Below are 13,793 nucleotides of genomic sequence, written 5' to 3' on the forward strand. Positions count from 1 at the left end.
AAATTATACTAATTACTGATGAGTAAACAGAATGTACAAATAACGAAAATGATGAATTGTACATAATATATAAAAATCATAGACATAAATACATAATAGAAATTAGAATTATTAATTGTTATTTGTTATGATTTATGACTTATATTTTATGACTATAATGAAAACACGTTTTGCAATCGTTCCTCGCCATCATAGAATCACTGTCTTTTGTTTATAGATAATATACAAAGTTAGGTCTTAGGTATATTATCTATATGCTTTTGTTCCTCAATTTTTTTTCCAAGTCGATTTATAATAATTTCCAAATTGTACATTTTGTTCTTATTTACAGTTTGTTTCAATGCACATTTGTCGAAAAAAAATTGTTCCGTTGGACATTTTTCCATAAAACATTACTCCCATTACTCCCAATTATATCTTTTCACAATATATACCTTTGTTCCATAGTTTATTTCTTCCACAAGACATGCGATGTAGAAAAAATATCTTTTTTTATCATTTTTGATTTATGCGTAGACCTGAATACCTGATACCAAATACTATAGTATTTGCTGATACTTGAGCATAGGAGTCAACAAAGGGGGGCTATAGCCTATAGCCTATTACATTTCTGGTACACAACATATATTCTAAAAATGTAACTAACAAAAATTACGAAATGGGGGGGCTGAACAAAATTCCAGGGGGGCTATAACTCCCCTTAGACCCCCCTCCCCTATTCTACACCTGTGTACTTAAGGCAACCGGTGTCCACAAAAATACGCTCTACGGGAAAAATTATCGGCATTCGTGTAGCAGGTGATCTACCACAGTTGAGTGATCTGCAGTGAATTCGAGACGAGTGATCTATGTACAAATTAAAAATATATTTATATTATATATTAGTATACTATTTTTATTATATATAAAAACACATTATATTTTTATTACGTCATATCATACAAATGATAGTTAAATATCAAAAAATAAAAAATAATTAGCCAAATATAAATACAATTTCAAGTACAGAGCTACACATTTTTAGTATCAATTAAACATTTTAAACATCTAATTTTGTCCAAATTTGAACTTAAAATATATATTGAAAAAAACATAGCTCATATAATTTTAGGTTAGACTGGTTAGAGTATGAAATACTTAAGAGAAACCTCTTATATTCAATTTTTAAGCTTTTTGACCGAGCGAAAAATGTTATATCAATTACCCATTAAATAAAAAACTAAAAATGATTTATTTACAATAATTATTTAAAATAAAAATAGAAAATTTCTCATGCCTATAAATAGCTCAAAATAGGTCGAAATATTTTCAAAATGTTATCATGTATGGAAAATATTATCATAAACATTAAATTTGGTCAAAATTTAAAGTAGCTACAGTTATAGTATAGGTTATTAGTATAAAAACTAAACAAAATTCCAGTTTTCCTTAATTTATTTTATATTCTGAGTGGAACGATGCATGTATTTATTTTACAATGATGTGTGATTTTTTTTGTCGTGTACACGATAATAGTAGTCGAAATAAAATGAATGTCAATAAAATTTTATTTGTTGGGTAAAAAAGCTTGAAAATTTAATACAAGGCTCTTTCTATATTGTTACAATGATATTTAAAAAATATTAAAAATCCTAAGTCACAGTATTTATTTATAAGCATTAAAAGTTCAAATCTTGACAAAATACGGAAAAATCACGAAAATTAGCAAATTATTTTGAGTTGAGAATTCATAAATATTTTTCTTTTTAAATCTACGATTTTAAAATGTAATACAAGATTATTCATAAGTTTGTCTACCTGTATCAAAAAAAAAATGTCTACAACAAATCAAATTACATTTTTATGAGCGTTTGAAGTTCATATTTTTACAATATCTATCCGATATTCACTCGATTTCTCAATTTCTCATGTAGTGGTTTTGTTATTTTATTGTTATTCAAAAACGAATAACTGTAGATACATAAACATTTGACTACATGTTTATATATTCATTTTCTATATAGTATATACACCATACAATTTTAAAAATATTTTGACTCTTTTTGAGCTGTATACAGACGTTGTCAGTTTTCGATTTTTTTTAGTTTATTTTTTCTATAAATATCAATAAAATTTTATTTGTTGGGTAAAAAAGTGTGAAAATTTAATGCAAGGCTCCTGATATATTGTTACAATAGCAGTTGAAAAATATTAAAAATAAACTTGCACATTTTTTTTTATAAGCATTTAAAGTACGAATTTTGACAAAATATATCAAATTTTAAATTTAATAATTATTTTGTAGTTACAAATTTATAAAATGTTCAACTTTTATAGCTAAGGATTGAAAATTTAAAACAAAGTTCCACGTAAATATGTACCTAAATATATAAATTACTTTTAATTTCATCAAATATACTTATTACTTAGTAATATACTAATATCAAAGGCTGACTGACCGTTTTCGCTCAGAATCGTTTTTCTTATACAATAATATTATATCCAGTGGTGTTTTGGGGGGTATTCGCAGGTATACGAAGTATACCCACCCTATCACCAGTTTACTGATTTAGCGTATACCCTGTAAAATTACTAGAGATACGCAAGTATACGCGCGTATACCCACGTATACCTTCAAAATTAATCAAAAACATAAGTAAAATAAAATATTAATTGCTTTCAAAAAAATATTTTATCTTTATTTTCAACGATGGAAAATTATCAAATTTTTTTTAATGATAATCGACTAATAACCATCATATCAATAACAAACAATAATTCATATATTTACAATTATACTCGCGGCTATGGATACAACTATTTTAAGCTATCAATGTTATGGTCGTTATGGACACAGTCCACAGATATTTTTATGATATTATCTGTGGTTATGGTTGATTTGAGGGACTTCCTATTATAAGAATGATATTGTATTTATTGTATCGACAGCTGCTTCAAAAACAAAAGAGTTATTCACAGATGCCTTATCACAATCAGTTAGATTTGGTAGAAAATAGCGACATTGATAAGGATTCGCAGATTCTATAACTCAGTAAATTATTTTATATTTAGGAAATACATTACTATTCAGATATTCTTATTAAACAAGAATAAAGATTTTTTTTTTTTTTTTTTTTTTTTTTTTTTTATTGGTCTTGAAATCTATAAAATTTCTGCTTCGACAACTTGGTCATTAGCATGTTACTATAAATAATAGATACATAATATTTATAGTGGGTGACAGATCTAAGAATTAAATACAAAAAGATACAATAGAAACAGTTTTAGATTAGTTCGTTTAGTAATTTGTACATTGAAAAGGGGTTGACTAGAGTAGCTTGAGTAATTTGGTTGTCTTAAAGAATTCGATGGTGTTGATCTCATTTTCAGGATTTGGGCCTAGACTTGCTCCAATTTGGTGGCTTATATTGAGCTCCTCTCTTTGTTGTATGTAAATTCTACATTCTTCGAATATGTGTTTTATTGTAATTGTTGTGCCACATGATTGGCATATTGGTGGATTTCCTTTGCTCATTATGTACTCATGAGTTAGTCTTGTGTGGCCAATTCTGGCCCTATTTAGTTTTTTTTCATTTGTGGTACTAATATTGGGATTTCTTCTCCATCTTTGGACCGTTTGTTTAACTTGGTTTAATTTGGTGTTTTGGATGTTCCATATATTTTGCCATATTATAGTGGTGTCTCTTTGAATTTGTTTTCTTATGTCAGAGTATGATGAAATGTTAATATATTGTGAATTCGGTGAATTGATTGCTAATTTAGCTTGTTTATCTGCCCTTTCGTTGCCGATTATTCCAATGTGTCCAGGTATCCAGATTAATTTTATATTGTTGTTCTTTTGGTTTGCTTCCTCTAGTCTATTCTGAATTTGAATTGCTATGTCGCTCGGATTGAATTTATTTTTTACACTAATTAGTGTACTTAACGAGTCGCTTAGAATGATATGTTTTTGGTTTTCCTTTTTGTTTATATATTTTATGGCTAGCGATATAGCAAGTGCTTCGGCTGTATATATGGAACATGTCGATGGTAGTTTGAATGATGTCTGTGAATTGTTTTTTATTATGGCTATTCCTACCCCTTCGTCATTTTTGGAGGCATCTGTATATAGTTCTTGAAATTCATTTTGGTTCTCTAGAGTATTTTTCAGAAGGTTTTTGTATATAAGTGGAGGCGTGTTTTCTTTACGTAGAGTATTCAATTCTGTGTTTATTTTATATATGCTTGTCCATGGAGGACAAATTATTTTTTCTTTTTTTATTATTTGTGGAATCTTGGTGTAGTTTTTATTATTTTGTAGATCAAGGGTTATGTTGCTAGTTGAAGCTGGGTTATTTGTTAATCTGATTAGTCTCGCAGCGTATAGGAGTGTCAACTCTGTTCTTTTTAGGTCTGGTGTTGGTTCACCCGCTATATTATATAAAGATTTTTATTAAATTACCAATTGTCTTATAATAATAATCGTTAGAAAAATGTATTAGATCAATTTTTTTTTTACCGCATACAGGGCAAACAGAACGAAATCATGTAACAAAAAGTAAGTTCAAACTCAGTGCTTGGAAGGAACGCGTTCAAAGGAATCAGTTCCTTTGATTTCGTTCCATTTTTAGGAACTTATCGGGAACGTAGTTCCTTTTTCATGTTTAAGAACGCACTGGAATTTCGTTCACTTTTTAGAGGAACATAAACGGTTTTATTCGTTCCATTCTTCGTTCATTTATTTTTAAATAAAAGTAATTAAATTATTTTTAAAACTAAAAGGAGAAAATGTGTAGCTTCTTTTAAAATTTAGTAACTAATATGAAGAGCTATAAAAATATACCTGTATACGATATTATTGATACCTAATGTTTACAAAATATCAATTCTGTATTTCTATTGCGGCGGTTTATTTATACAGTTTATTAATTATATAATGTCTAAATAACAATTTGTTATGTTTAAAATTTTAAAATTAAAACAATTATAGTATAAACATGTACGGTGTACCTATGTTTTTTATTTTATTTTACGTCACATTAAAAAGGAACGAGGAAAGGAACTAGTTCCTTTCTTCGAGGAAGGAACGGTAAAGGATTTAGTTCCTTTTCTAACAAGAGGAACGTGGACGTGAACTAATTCCTTTTTTAAAGGAACTTTTCAAGCACTGTTCTAAGCTTCTAACTCCATCTGATCCTGATGCATGGCGTAAATATGTCTAAAATCATTTTTCTGGGGGGGGGAGGGTTAGATAAATAAATTGACATATAAAGGCGCGGTGGTATACCCCACGACCTACCATAAGTTAATTTTAGGTTTGGTTGGAAATTTATTTTTTGAGCTTATGTGCTAAGCGTATACCCTAGAAAAAAATTACCAATACATCACTGATTATATCATTAAATTCAAATTTAACACCTGCTGTACACCAGAGCGACATCCACTTACCCACTTTTTTTGGTTTAATTTTTAATTTGACCCCCAACAAGTACCAAGTGTAGATACCTAACACTTTCCTACCACAAAAAGTATTTATGTAAAAAATTGAAGAATTTTTATTGCTCGGTGATGACAAACACAATAAAATACACATAATTGTAAAATCAATACATTTATCGTTCGCTACGCTCAGCTTCTAAAAGTTTTTATAACCTGGCGAACTCACTCTGTCGTATGTAAGTTTCGAAAGTGCTTACACCAGTTACACCGTCTACCTCGTAATTATGTAGTCTGTGGTCAGTGTCATGATTGTGTTAAATACTTAACTATCATAACTGTTAACTAAACTCCGCGCACGTTAAGAGCAAGACCAGTGGGGAAAAAACCGGTTTTAGATGGTGAACTTATCGTGCATGGACTATGGAGTAGTATACTAATTCAAATTCCAATTATATGTTTCAGTAATCTACTAAAAAAATTAAACATGTGTTTGTGTTAAACTAAGAAAAGTTAAATATCTATGTTGGTATATATTTTGTTCACAAGTGTTTTACTGCTGATGTATAGCATTTATGATTTATTAATTAACTTTGAATGGTTGTTTTATTGTGTATTACTACTATTATAATGGGAACTAATAAGAAAAAAAAGTAGAACGATAATTTGGTATATACAGGGTGATTCTTTTATCATTGAATACTCATTATTTCAAGAAGTGTATCTAAATGTTTTTGAAAATATTATTTTACATAGTTTCAAGTCGTTTACATAACGACGTTTTTATTAAAAAATTATATTTTTTATCCTTAAAATTTTTTAAGTTTTGTACTTTTTTGAATGATAACATAGTGTTAATTTCATATTCCAAAGCAGAATATTTGTCTAATTATTTCGAAACATAAAAATCGAATTTAGGGCGAGTAGTTTAGAAGAGTTATAAGTATTTAAAGTTTAGATGAGCGTCGAGCAGAGTCTTGGACAAACATTTCGCGGGGTAACCCCGTATTACTCCACTCCGCTCATCAACCTAACTTTAAATACTTATAAGTTATAACTCATAAACTACTTGCCCTAAATTCGATTCTATTCGACTTTCTATAAGTCTACACACAGTACACACTACTTCAAATCGTGGACCACGATGTAGATAATGTATTATCATATTATATTGTCATGGACAAAACCTAAGACCAAACACCGCGTTGAATTATTTTTGTTTCCATGTGATCCGTAAATGTTATTTTTTTTTTCTGTTCTCTTCATGATAAGTCATTAAGATAGTATTATACACGACTAATAATAAAAAATAATAAAAAATAACTTTATTTAATCATTGTTTAATTGTGCTTCAATATGACAAAATAAATTTATTTTCTCATGCTCGCGGACTAAGATTAAGATTATATTTTATATTTTTTATATTTCCGTGGTCATGCACCACAGAATAACAAGTTTTAGAAGTTATTCTGTGCATGCACTTCAAAGTTGAAACTGATAACCCAATCATAACAATGAACTCAGTGAAGAAGAACTGAAAACTGAAGAGTGAACTCAGAACTACAGTCAATTAATTTTTTTCGACTTGAGTTTTAAGTTTAAAATTTTTAACTCATCGACAAGAGATTTAATCGTGCATTTGTGCCATCATCTTAGAACATGTAAGTTATGGTCTTACGATATTTAATCATCAAAGTAATGAATCTCGTATTGCATGCCTGATAAATCGGCTAGGTATCTTCCGTACAATGATGGAAGAATGTAAGGTGTTGAATTAAAAGTAGAGATAAATACCTTTATAGTATTAGAGTTGTTAGATAAAATATATTTAATCTAAACCCAAGTTTAAAATGAATATAAAATTATATAAACTCTTTATGTCATATAATTGTTAATTTAACTGTAATTTTGACATGAAGGTGTTTAGGACTCCGTGATGATATACATCTGCTAGGTATCTAAAAAGAATGCTTTCGAGAGCTTTATTTTATATGGTATTCCTTTCTGGTTTGTCCTATCCTAATGGACACAGTATGATTATGATATCTCGTTTACGTTCACTACAGCTTATCATAAGTTACTATCGAATATTAATTTACTTCCCGTTAGATCAATTAGGGACGAATATCAATGGTCCCCGGTATGCAGATAATATAATATATATTGATTTAAATTGTTATCGTTAGTGCTCTATAAGATAATGACTTGTTAAGATGATATAATATGTATCTCACAGTATTCCCCAGGCCTAGCTTAGTACATTTTAATGTGACTTATTGTATGCATATAGTTAATTTAACTGTTGTATTAATTACTAAACTATGTGAGTTCATAAGCCCATAACTACTATAGTAAAGTTTATTTGATTATGGTTTGAATGTGTTTATATATAACATATACACCTAAGTATAATACTTAAAATTATGTATATAGTTCAAAATAAACTGTTGGTTTTTTATATTTTGTAGGTCGTCATCATCCAGACATTATGCTAGATCTAAGGATTTATACGATCATAAGAAAAATATTGATGAACAAAGAAGACATAAACAAGATAAACATTCGTCAAAAAAAAAATCTAAATCAAAACATAAGAGTAAAAGAAGGTAAAATTTGTTGATTGATATTACTAAATAATGTATAAAATTAGGTAAGACATCATAATTTCTTAAAAATTAATAATTTTATAGTGAAACAATTTAACTCTAATAAATAATTATTATAATGTTCATTAGATCATATGAATAAAATATGTCATTGTATTTTAAGTAACATGTATTTAATCAAACATATATTTTATTTATATTTATAAAACCTCTTGGTGATGCTAGTGTAATTAATGTATACTTAAACAGTCACACTATAATTAGCTTTTATTGTTAAATGTAAATAATATGTAAAACCTAACAGTCATGATGTACATAACATGATATTATGGTTGTAACTAATACGGCCTTTGGCAGGTGCGTTACTAAGTGACTTAGCATGATGTAATGCCATCAGTCAAAAAAAGGTTTTATGATAAATTTATAATATGGGTAGGCACACTACATTGTTACATATTGCTCAGACTTGAATCAAATCCCGATTAAATAATCATGCCATATTATAAACAACATGTATAAATATCCTGTTAACAATTTATTTTTATGTAAATACAGGTCATCATCAAGTGACTCCTCGTCAAGCAATGATGAGGCAAAATTACTGCAACGTCTTCAACAAGAAAGACTTAAAGTTGCCGAAGAAAGAAAACAGCAAAAAGAATTAATTAAAGGTATGGAAACGCCAGAGGAAAAGCGGTTTAGGCGTTTGATGAAGAAAACAGCTAAAGAAAGAAAACGAAAAGAGTTAATGGGTTGGGATAATGATTACCTACATTATACAAATGCTGACAATCCTTTTGGAGATGCAAATCTGCTTTCTACTTTTGTATGGGATAAAAAAATGGCCAAAGATGGTTTGGTCGGTGTTAGCCATGAAGAACTAGAGTTAAGGAATAGACAAAAAATGGAAGAAAACAAACGAGAATTAGAAAAAGTGAAAAAACGACGAATGGAAAGAGAAACGGAAAGGCAACAAAGGGAAGATGAGATGGCATTATTACAAAGAAGTAAAGAAGCAGCACAGTTTAAAGAATGGGAAAAAAGTGAAGATCAGTTTCATTTACAGCAAGCTCGTTTGCGTTCTACTATTCGTATTGAAGACGGAAGAGGTAATATTAATTCAGTAACTATACCAGACATTAAAAAAAAAATCTATATAAATAACATGTTGACTTTTTTGTTTATTTTTCAGCTAAACCAATTGATCTTCTTGCCAAATACATAAGCACTGAAGAAGAAGTAGATGCTGTTGAAATGCACGAACCTTATATTTACTTAAATGGCTTAAAACTCAAAGATTTAGAAGATCTTGTTGAAGACATAAAAGTTTACATGGAACTTGAAAAAGGAAAAAACTTTGACTACTGGAATGATATAACTGTTATTGTAGAAGATGAATTGCATAAAATGAGAAGATTACAAAAACAATCAGCTTTCACAGGTAAATATAATATCTTCTTGAAAAAATGCTTTCCTATTGTATAAAATTCCATGCTCAATAAATTTGATATTGTAATTTTCAATGTTGTACCAATACTCAATAATTCATCGCTATGCAACTCCTTTTAATGTTTTAGTGGTAAAAACTGTACAAATAATTAATAACTATAAACCTTTAGTTAATTATTAATAGAGCGAGGATTTTTATGCACTAAGGTTTCAAAATAAGCCATCTAATATACAGTCAAAATTGTAAAAATATGCAAGAAAAAAACTTAAAATTGTGGAATATGGTAAAAAATTTACCCAAAAATAATTAAAAACAAATTAAATAACTTATAGTTATAATATTAATAATTTAAATATTAATACAGTTTTTTACTATAGACATTTTAAGTTCAAAAATGAATAAAATTAGATATTTAAAATTTAAATGGAGAATAACCATGTTAGTATTACTTTATTGTAAATCAAAAACATTAATTGTGACTTACAAAATCATACATTTTACTATATTATGTAGATTATTTTTAAATGTTATGCTATTACTTATTTGTATCATGAACCTATTCACACTATACTACAGAAGATGGTATCGACTCATAAATTGTTAACAATGTTATGATATAAATATAAACTATTATAATAATTAAATATGAATTAATACAATAAATTTAATGTTTTCTGCAAAATTTAAACCGACCTTCTGTAATACTAATATCAAAATGAGTTTCTTTAATAGCAATAAGCCAATAACACGCTACAACTACCATTTTTATTAGAAAAAAGTTTCATAACCTATTTTTTCAGTTATTTTAATTTTAAATTAGTAGAGTAGATAACGACTGATATTTATATTGATTTCTTGTGATGGTTAATGAAAAGTAATAACTAATAAAGTAACTTTAATTTCCTTATTATATTTTAAAAATTACAATAATAATATTAATTTGGGGCCTCAAAATAAATAATTGCACACGAACCTAAAAGTTTATAGTTGTAGTATTGCCTGGGTATATCATCTTTGACCACCAAACATAGAAGTTGACTGGATTTTTTTTTTAACATTTTCTTACGTAGTTGGATACATTTGGTTATTGACAGTATATTTTCTAGCCAATGATGTCTTTTTCCCAATTAACGAATTTGACTGTAATATATACAATAAGTTTAAGTTGGTAAGCTATACAATTAATTGTATAATAGCTTGTGGAAAAGACATATTTTTACTTTTTATATCACAGTTTTGAAGCATTTATGATCAAATAAATATAATTCACATATAATTTATTATATATACATGTTTAAAAATTACAAATTTACTGTTGAATGGTTAGACATTAGTTTTATTTTGTCTTATTCAATTTGGAATTATAATGCCTATAATAACTTATCATAATATATTACATATACATTTTAGTGTTAACAATTTTGTACTACCAAAGATATTATGTATTGAATAATTTTTATATTTATAAATTTAAATATAATATGTTTAGCTGTTGGCCGAAGAGAAGGAATTCATCAGTCAGTAGCTCATGAAGTCGCTCATATTTTTCGAGGTAAAACTGCTGAGCAGTTAGACCAACTAAAAACTCAAATCGAAAAAAAAATCAATAGTAAAGCTGAAGGGGTTGATATTGGGTACTGGGAAACTTTACTGTCACAACTAAAGGGTATGCATGATTAATAATGATTACTATTGATAAAATTACATATTTTTTTTATGAAAAGTTTGTATTTAAACTAGCTAAGTATTTTAATAATATTAATATATATAGCGCATGTTGCAAGAGCACGACTTAGAGATCGGCACCAAGATAATTTAAAGAAAAAACTTGAAGTATTAAAAGCTCAACAAAAGATGGACGATTCTCAATTTGATCCAGAAGAAGGAAATAGTAGTCAGAAAATCCGTCCACAATTGGCTAAATTTAATGAGCCATCAAGTCAAGATCAACCATCAACCTCTACCGAAAAATCTCCCTCAAGAAAAGAAAAAACAGAAAGTTCTGGGGAAGATATAAGGTGAATTTAATATTTAAATCTATTCTCATGTTTTAACCAACATTATAATTTATTTTTAATTAGTGATGCTGAACAAGAAGCTAGAAATATTATAGAAGAATGTGCTGCAGATTATGATGCTTGTGGGTATAGCCCTGTATATATTTCTTCCAATAGCGTAGAACTTGGTACTTTAGTTGTATCAGAAATAGATGACGAAAAACGCCTGACGTTTGCTAGACTGCAAGTACAAGGCACGGGGACACGTATTGAAGTAAGCTTATCACATGTAATAAATAATTCAAAAGTGTCAATTTCATATGTTGTTTGTATGAATTATGATAATAATATAAATTCAAGACTTTGAAAAACGAATGACATTAGTTGTCATAAATAACAGAACATTGACTAATGCATTAGACAGTTATATGATTCTATGTTTATTGACAGCTACTGAAATTTGATGCCAATTGAATAGTAATAAGGCTATTTGTTTAGATGTTTATCAAAGATAAATAAAATGAGTAAAAAAGTTAATTTATATTCATAAATAATTTATGGCAAAAGTCAATCCTTAGACACACAATAATATATATACAGTCAATAAATAATATTATGTGTTAAAATAATCTATCTAAAAAAAAAAGTTTTTTCCAATAATATTCATTCAAATTAATTTATCTATCCTTATGAATAACATATTTTTTTACAGAATGTAATGGCTGTTGAAGAAATGGCTTTACAAAAAGAAGCAAGAAAAGGTATGACCAATGAAGAGGCTGAATTTTCAGTCGAAACTGAATTGGATCATCAAGTATACTTATGGTCGGATAAGTACCGACCACGAAAACCTAGATATTTTAATAGGTAAACAATAGAATAAATTGTAGTTATTTTAAATGTTTAAATTATTATAAAATGTTGTATTAAAATTAATATAATATACATAGGGTACATACTGGATTTGAGTGGAATAAGTACAATCAAACTCATTATGACATGGATAATCCTCCACCAAAAATTGTTCAAGGATATAAGTTTAATATATTTTATCCAGATTTAATAAATAAAGGTTCAACTCCACAATATTTCTTGGTAAATTCAAAACAACAATTTAAAATTTATACCATATTATTTATTTTTAATATTAATACTTTTATAGACTGCTTGCGGAGATAATCCAGAATTCGCAGTCTTGAGATTCCATGCTGGTCCTCCATATGAAGATATTGCATTCAAGATTGTAAACAGAGAATGGGAATATTCCTATAAAAGAGGATTTCGTTGCCAGTTTCATAACAATATTTTTCAGCTATGGTTTCATTTCAAACGCTATCGATATAGAAGATAATTTCAATTATATTACTTTTTTTTTTATCGTTATGTTTGTACATAAATTAATTTAACTACAACTACTCATTAATTTGTAAATTAATTAATTATTAATGAAAATAGACGATTTAAAAAAAATTAAAAACTTTAAATTTTCCACTGGTGTATTATATTATATAAACATGAAATTATTGTGTTGAAACTAATACTTTATCATAGTTGGAGAAGAAATGTTGCTGGAACAAGTTAGTTTCTTAAAAATGTGATTGAGTTAGCAATTCATATATGCATATACCAAGAAATAACATTATAAAACGCAACAATATAATACTTCAGCTTTTTGGAAAAATATAGCTATTGTTTTATTATACAATGCATACAATATTATTATATAATTTTTTACAACCTTTTTGAAATTCACCTATATTATTGAGTTCAAATTTTAATTATTTTAACTATCATACAACTTTACTTTTTAAATGAACATTAATGAAATTATAAAAAAATAAAAATATGTATTGCCATTTTTATTTTTTTTTATAGAATTGGATAATGACATTCAATTGTAATAAAACAAACTATTAACTGTAAACTTGTAATATCAATTACATTTTCTATTGATTGAAACACATCCCTATGAAACATTAGTTAAGTATTTGTCTTCATAACATTTGACCTGATTATCACTTCTTTAATCATTTATGCTTAGAGTCGAAGTCCAAACATAATTAATGATTTTTTTAGACTAGATGAAAAGTATTATTTTAATCTATATGTGTACTAAAGGTCAGATAGCTTTTGGTGATGGTCACAAAATTATATGTCTAGTCCATATTACCTAAGAATAATATAATTAAATAATATTATATATTTTATTTAATATGCAGGTTACCTACTAAGTACAAAACAAGAATTTTTACTTTAAAAAAATGATGTACATAGAAAAGAATCAGTTCTATGCTCAGTATTTTATATACCTATCGTATAAATGTG

General features: G+C 27.4%; 1 protein-coding gene across 1 annotated transcript; it reads left to right on the forward strand.

Annotated features, from left to right (window-relative positions):
- The first annotated feature begins 6,689 nt into the window (after positions 1-6,689).
- LOC132950905 (splicing factor Cactin) lies at positions 6,690-12,959 on the forward strand. Its single transcript, XM_061022519.1, has 10 exons — positions 6,690-7,076; positions 7,884-8,021; positions 8,577-9,130; positions 9,214-9,462; positions 10,961-11,137; positions 11,243-11,489; positions 11,553-11,742; positions 12,181-12,335; positions 12,419-12,563; positions 12,631-12,959. Coding segments are annotated over exons 1-10 (2,046 nt in total). The 5' UTR covers positions 6,690-7,074; the 3' UTR covers positions 12,820-12,959.
- The last annotated feature ends 834 nt before the right edge of the window (positions 12,960-13,793 follow it).

This window comes from Metopolophium dirhodum, chromosome 8 (assembly GCF_019925205.1).
Source record: "Metopolophium dirhodum isolate CAU chromosome 8, ASM1992520v1, whole genome shotgun sequence".
Lineage (NCBI taxonomy): Eukaryota > Metazoa > Arthropoda > Insecta > Hemiptera > Aphididae > Metopolophium > Metopolophium dirhodum.

What these genes read in the sequence shown, in the direction of transcription:
- LOC132950905 (XM_061022519.1), top strand. An exon ending in AAACATAAGAGTAAAAGAAG is followed by an intron (nt 8,022 to 8,576) that starts GTAAAATTTGTT and finishes ATGTAAATACAG; the next exon opens with GTCATCATCAAGTGACTCCT. An exon ending in TTTACTGTCACAACTAAAGG is followed by an intron (nt 11,138 to 11,242) that starts GTATGCATGATT and finishes TAATATATATAG; the next exon opens with CGCATGTTGCAAGAGCACGA.